This window comes from Miscanthus floridulus, chromosome 5, assembly GCF_019320115.1.
Source record: "Miscanthus floridulus cultivar M001 chromosome 5, ASM1932011v1, whole genome shotgun sequence".
Taxonomy (NCBI): domain Eukaryota; kingdom Viridiplantae; phylum Streptophyta; class Magnoliopsida; order Poales; family Poaceae; genus Miscanthus; species Miscanthus floridulus.
In genome coordinates this window covers 101,250,042-101,256,298 of record NC_089584.1, presented here as the reverse complement: position 1 = coordinate 101,256,298, position 6,257 = coordinate 101,250,042, and the positions used below count along the sequence as shown (strand labels likewise).

The 6,257-nt window shown below is 46.3% G+C and overlaps 2 protein-coding genes across 2 annotated transcripts; both read right to left on the bottom strand.

Annotated features, from left to right (window-relative positions):
• Nucleotides 1–244: 244 nt before the first annotated feature.
• LOC136452785 (uncharacterized) lies at nucleotides 245–1,354 on the bottom strand. The gene has a single exon (XM_066453378.1). The coding sequence runs from the start codon at nucleotides 884–886 to the stop codon at nucleotides 383–385; it is 504 nt and encodes a 167-aa protein (XP_066309475.1). The 5' UTR covers nucleotides 887–1,354; the 3' UTR covers nucleotides 245–382.
• Nucleotides 1,355–1,473: 119 nt separating this feature from the next.
• LOC136452784 (uncharacterized) lies at nucleotides 1,474–2,515 on the bottom strand. The gene is made up of 3 exons (XM_066453377.1): nucleotides 2,205–2,515; nucleotides 2,016–2,117; nucleotides 1,474–1,913 (listed from the first exon to the last, which is right to left on the bottom strand). The coding sequence occupies exons 1-3, from the start codon at nucleotides 2,344–2,346 to the stop codon at nucleotides 1,600–1,602; spliced, it is 558 nt and encodes a 185-aa protein (XP_066309474.1). The 5' UTR covers nucleotides 2,347–2,515; the 3' UTR covers nucleotides 1,474–1,599.
• Between the last annotated feature and the right edge of the window lie 3,742 nt (nucleotides 2,516–6,257).

Here is a 6,257-nt window from a genome sequence, read left to right as displayed (position 1 = left end):
AACATGTGTGAGCGTGTTTTGACGGGAAAAAATTACATGCGGATGGACCGCACTGCAGTCCGTGCGGATATCCTATTCTCGCATGACGCGTGTCCCGCACCGTGCTATGACTCTGGATGGCTCGGCTCGCATGTCCACATGTCGTGTTTTCATTGGAAGTCCGCACCATGCCGGGTGGGGACGGTCCCTACCCATTTTTCCCCCCTGTTTTGACCGTTCGAGGATTGCCTAATATACCGAACAATTCCGAATATGCGGTTGGGTTGAGATCGTTCCTTACAATATACTTGTAACAAATACAAAAGCCAGACTCTACACCACGTCTGATAGGACATAGATACTTCCATCGTGAAATCTCCGAGGGAGTCCACACAAAAACTATCTACGGGCCTTCGCCAACCTTGCAGGCCGGCTTCTCGGCGGCGGCGGTGGAGGCGGCGTCTGGGCATACGAAGAACAAGTAGAAGCCCGCAAGGATGGTCACCGCGGCCATCGACCACACGACGGCGGCGACAGGCGCGGGCATCAACGGGGCAACTCTGCCGGAAAACATGACCGTCAGGGTGGTGGTGAGGGCCCATACTGCCGCCTTCACCTGCAACCTCCTGGGCGATTCCGGGGACAATCTCTCGAACACACGAAGCAGGTGGAAGAGAAAGACGACGCAGAAGAAGGAGACGGTTACAAATAGTATGGACCGGGGATCGTGTCTCGAGTGGTAGATGGCTATCACGCTGTTGAGCCCGAGAAAGGACAGGGCGACGGCCGAGGCGCAGGCTGACGAGCCATCAGAGGAGGCTCCGGTGGGAGTGGGGTTGTCTTCGGCGCAAGGAGGATTTAGGGAGAGTTTGAGCTCACCCTTCACGAGCGGTTTGCCATAGTCCATGAAGTATCCTAGCGCCAAGGCTTGCTTGCTTCGCGCGAGTTCTTACCAGCAGCTGGGACATCCATTTATACAGAGTTGGGCGAGAGTTTGTTGCCTGCAGACAAGCCATCAAGGAGGTCACCACGAAATTTCGCTTCCAGTGTGCTCGACAGTTTCTGCTTGTTCACAAGCCATCAAGAAGGTCACATGAAATTTCTCTTCCACTGGGCTCGGTATTCGCCACGCTTTTGTCCATGGGACAACTTTGTCCATGTCCCACGCAATTTCCATTTGCTAGCTGTGCACAAAGCGAAGACTTAGCACCTTGACTCCTTGAGTCGTCGCTGACGTTAAACAGTGGCGGATCCAGGTACAGCTGTGGCCTGTGGGGCCATTTTCAAAAGTGCATTTAATATTTCTATAAAATTTATAATTATATATAGTAATTATGTTAATTGGATCCTGACGTACGTGAAAGTTACTTCCGCGTTGGTTTGCTGTTTTGCATATGCAACTGTATCTATATCTATTCTAGTCTAGTCTAGTCTACTAGTATAAAAGAGCTAAAGAATTGAAAAATAGTTGTCATCCAAAATTTCATACCCACCTTCTATATATTAGAACCGTTGGATGATTTATTCTCTTTAGATCTAATGGTATGTTCATTTGATAGTGGGCCACCTATAATCTTTCTGTAATCTTATGCCTTAGGCCCTGTTTGGAAGTTTTATAAATTATTTCACCTGCAATTTGCTTTCGGATGTAATTTCTTGTGCACGAGGAAACAACCGGAATATCGTTTCCATGTCTATTTCTATTCTTTTCCTACCACAATTCTTAGACCACTTGTTCACAACATTATTTATTCCACCATCTTTTCCTTTTTTCCAAATTTTCTGCACAAGTCTTAGAGGCACCTCAAATTTATCTGCAACGTACTTTGAAACCCCATGTTTTAGCCTAGGAGGATCAGTTTTTGCCAGTAGCTCTAGGTATATGGCGATCTTCAAATCATCAGGATAGTACCTCCGTCTATTGTTATTGGAACCTGTAACATATGCATACTATTCATCGTCAAAGAAATAAGATCACCTAAGAAACAAAGGTAGTTGATCTAAAGGGATTATTAGTACAGGAAACTGAAAATCACCATTTGAAAAACCCACTACTTGGACGCCATCTGCTGGAGCATCATCTTGTTCTCCATCTGCTGGAGCATCATCTTGTTCTCCATCTGATCCTTGGCCATGACCTAAGATATGGAACACAGAATCAAAAAAGTTCAGATCATGCACAGAGGGAAGGCACAGCAGATCGAGGATCATGATTAGGTACTCACCTTGATTCTCATCATTCCAGACCATGGCATAATCGAGTTCATTGGCAGGGCCATCCCACTCCTCTATCTCATCCCAAGCTATGGGATTTTCTAAGTCTGATTCTGATGGATTTTGGTTCAAATCGATCTCTAGCCCAGGCATGGTTGTAGTACAGCATGAGTGTGAGATGGAGAGAGATGGAAGGGTTCAGTGGTCTTATATGTAGACCGTGCAAACCTAAATGAGATGTCTGTCGCGGAGCACTGGCGGCAAATGAAATTTCCTTTTGAAATTTGGTTGCCGCGAAGAAGAAAAACGAAAAGAAGAGAGATTTGAGTGCGTTGTGTGCATGGTGAAAAGGAAAGGATGAAAATTTCGCGCCGTCAATAGGGAAGGAAGAGAATTGCGCGCGCGATGCCAGGCATGGTGAAAAGGAAAGAAAGAAGATTTCGGGCGGTGAAAAGGAAAGCTGAGCACGCGCGCTAACGGCGTTTTGGGCGGGGTTAGCGGACTGTTTGCTCGGCAATCCAACAGACGCGGGCGGAGTAAATGGAAACAGCTATTTAAGGAGCAATCCTGCATGCGCCAGCTTTCCTTGGTCATCGCGGCACACCCAAATACGCCCCTAATTTTTGAATGGAGGGAGTAAATTATTGTTTGGCTAAACATAGCCAATGGAACACGGCAACGGCAACTCCTGTCCTCCCCGCTCCGCGTCCCTTCCTTGGCGTCCAACGACCACGCGAGGCATCGGCCCTGGACCATGGCGTCCAGAGAGGCTGCTGCCGCCGTCCGTGCCTGCTTGCCCAGCGAGGCATCCATGCCACGGACGCCGCTGCCGCCAGTGCCTACTCCTCCGTCTCTGCCCTCTGAAGTCTGGAGACATCCCCGCCACCATCGCCCTCGCTGCATCCAGGCGAGGAATACCACGAGCTGCCGCCGTCGCTAAGCGAGGCATCGCCATGGGAGTTCACCAGCTTGCCGACGGGAGGGAAGGGGTGGCCCCCAAGGAGCCCGTAGCTCTCGGCTGTGCGCATCCCGTTGCTGCATCTCGTTTCGCCGCCGCTGGGCCGGTCCTAAATTTTTAGGGGCCCAGAACGAAACAAAATTTTAGGGTGTTGTACACATGAATCACGGGAATCTTTTGGGCATTTAAGAAAAAAAACACATGAACAACACCTTAGCCATGGTGAAGCACAACTTCAGCAACGAGGTATTGTGATGGAAGCGCATGTTGCAAGCGTATGTTAAGTGTTTCAGAGGTATATTATAATTGTTTCATATGGATGGTGTAGAAGTAGATCAGGGATGTTGCACATATTGCAAATGTTTCTGAGGTATGTTACAATTGTTTTATATGGATGTTGCAAAAGTAGATCAGTGATATGCATATATTGCAAGTGTTTCAGAGGCATGTTGCAAGTGTTTCATTTGTTCCAGACGTATGTTGTAAGCGTTCTGATCTGGATGTTGCACATGTTTCACACGTATATGTTGCAAGAATATATTTTAAATTTTTCAGTTGTTTCAGTCTTATGTTGCAGTACATGTTTTCATGGTCGCAAGTTACAAGTATCTTATCTAAAGTTGCATATGTTTCACACATATGTTGCAAGTATATGTTCTAAATGTTTCATCCGTTTTATACGGATGTTGCATTCAAATGTTTCATGTTGCACGTGTTTCATACTGTTTGGAGAGTCAACAGGCGTAGGGAGTGATGGTGGCATGGCACAGGCGCCGAAGAATGGGCCGTGACGGGGGCAGGGTGGGCGTACGGGACGAGGCGGGCGGCTTCGAATCCAGGCGGACAGGGTGTGTTGTGTGGCGAGGCGAGTCGTCTGAACGCGTGGGCGCTACGACAAGGCATATGTGCGTGTGGGCGGGAATAAAAATCAGCATCAGCGCACGGGGGCAGGCTGCGCGGGCGTCCTGTTCGGACGTCCCGGCGCTTGCATAGCCCGTTGGGGGTGATTTAGGGGACTTCGAATATCAGTGCATACCTAGTTCATACGAACCTACATATGCCTCGTTGGAGTCTCACTTCGAGTTGGCCGCCCGCCGCGGCGCCACCGTTGAGTTGGGTGATTGCATCGCAGTTGCTGCGCTGTGTTCGTGATTTGTGATTTGGTTCCGAGATGAGAAGTCGCAGTCGCAGAGTCGACAAACAAATCGCGAGCGCCAATATGCTAGGTTGTCGTGGCCCTTCACGAGCCAACCAAACCATGTATTAATATAGCTACGTACTAAGTGTATATCTGGATGGGGGCCGTGCGATTGGGGCCAGGGCGGCCGCCCCGCTTGCCCACCCTCAGGGCCGACCGTGCCACTGTAGGACCGCTGGAGAGTGTAGACCGCTGCCGCCTATCAAGCCACGCCCGATAGTTATCGAGAAAAAAAAATCCCGGTTGGAATGAGCCAAACCGCCAGGAACTTTTTTATAAATACCATACATCCAAGCAATGTTTTTCCAGGCACGTCCGAAAATTACTAGGGCATGTAAGGGTGGTGTTTGTTCGAGCACAAGAGTGGATAGGATATGACTATCTATGGATTTCGGGATATGAATATTTATGTTATCTGTTTAGTTGGATGGATGGGGCGAGCTATTTTTCAATTTTGTTGATGGATGAGATTGCATGTGATGATAATACTTAACTAATTATATCTATTATTTAAAAATAATAACAACTAATTATACACTAATAAATATGCACCGATACTAATCTTGTCATTATAATCACTAATTAAAAATAAAATATGTTAATTAGCACTATACTACTCTAGTTGACACACAAAACATACGTTAATCAACATGTGGATATCCTCATCCGCTAGATTTTTCAGGGCCACGATATCCAGCATCTACCTAGAATATTTCTTGGCTGCGTGCGGCTGGTACAAAAATCAGCCGAATTTCACTGTTCACAGCTGAATTTCATTGTTCACGCTCACAAATTCCTCCAGATTTCTTCAAATTCCTCCAAGCAAACAGGGTCCTTATTGTGGATATCCAGATTTAGCTTGTCCATTCAACCAAACATGGATATTCATGTAACCAAACACACCCTAAATTACAAAGGTATTAGACGTAATACCAGTCTTCCAAACAGCCCCTACAGGTGAAAATCTTACGCGTTATCCGAGGAGCGGCCCATTCACCTGCCAAACCTTAATCTTTTGATTCATTGAAATCCAAAAACCCATGTACGTTAACTCCAAAACTGTGTTCCCTCTGTCCCTAAAATAAATAGATTTCTAGAGTTGTCTTAAATCAAAATTTTCTAACCTTGACTGAATTTCTAGATAAAAAAACATTAAAATTTATAGTATCAAATTAGCATCATCAAATTTATGATAAAATATATTTTTTATAAGATACTCATTTTATGTCATATATTTTGTTTCTCGTTTCTATAAAGTTAGTTAAACTTTCAAAAAAAATAATTGACATGGATTTTAGAAATTGATTTATTTGGAGATTGAGGGAGTAGTATTTATCAGATTTATGTGGACTTGATTAGTTGAGAGATAGATCAGCCTTTAATATCTAGTTTTAAGTTTATTTGTAGAAAGTAGCGAACAATAGTACTGAGTCATCTCTGATATATTTTAGTAATTTGAATTTTAAGGTGTGAACGCATGGTTATTGATTTAGGTCTGACTTTCGACGTGGGGTCCATGTATATATATGTTGACACCGTCTTCACAAAGTAGCAGGTAATCATATTCCAAAAACCTTTTGCTATGTGAACGTGAGATTTTTAATTATAGGCTCCGTGTCTTTTGTCATGGGGCTCACTTATTGTTGGGGATCAATACTAGGATACCCGAAAGAGAAGGAGCTAATAACCATCAACATTGATTCATTCGAGCAGTCGAGAGCGCGACTACAGCTCCAACCGACCCCAGGCGCGCAAGCTCTGCCTCACCCGACCTATGGGGGAGGGCTCCGCCTCGCCCGACCCCGAGGCCACAGGCTCCGCCTCGTCCGACCTCTGGGGGAGGGCTCCGCCTCGCCCGACACCAAGGCCGCGGGCTCCACCTCGCCCAATCCCGCCGCCTCACCTGAC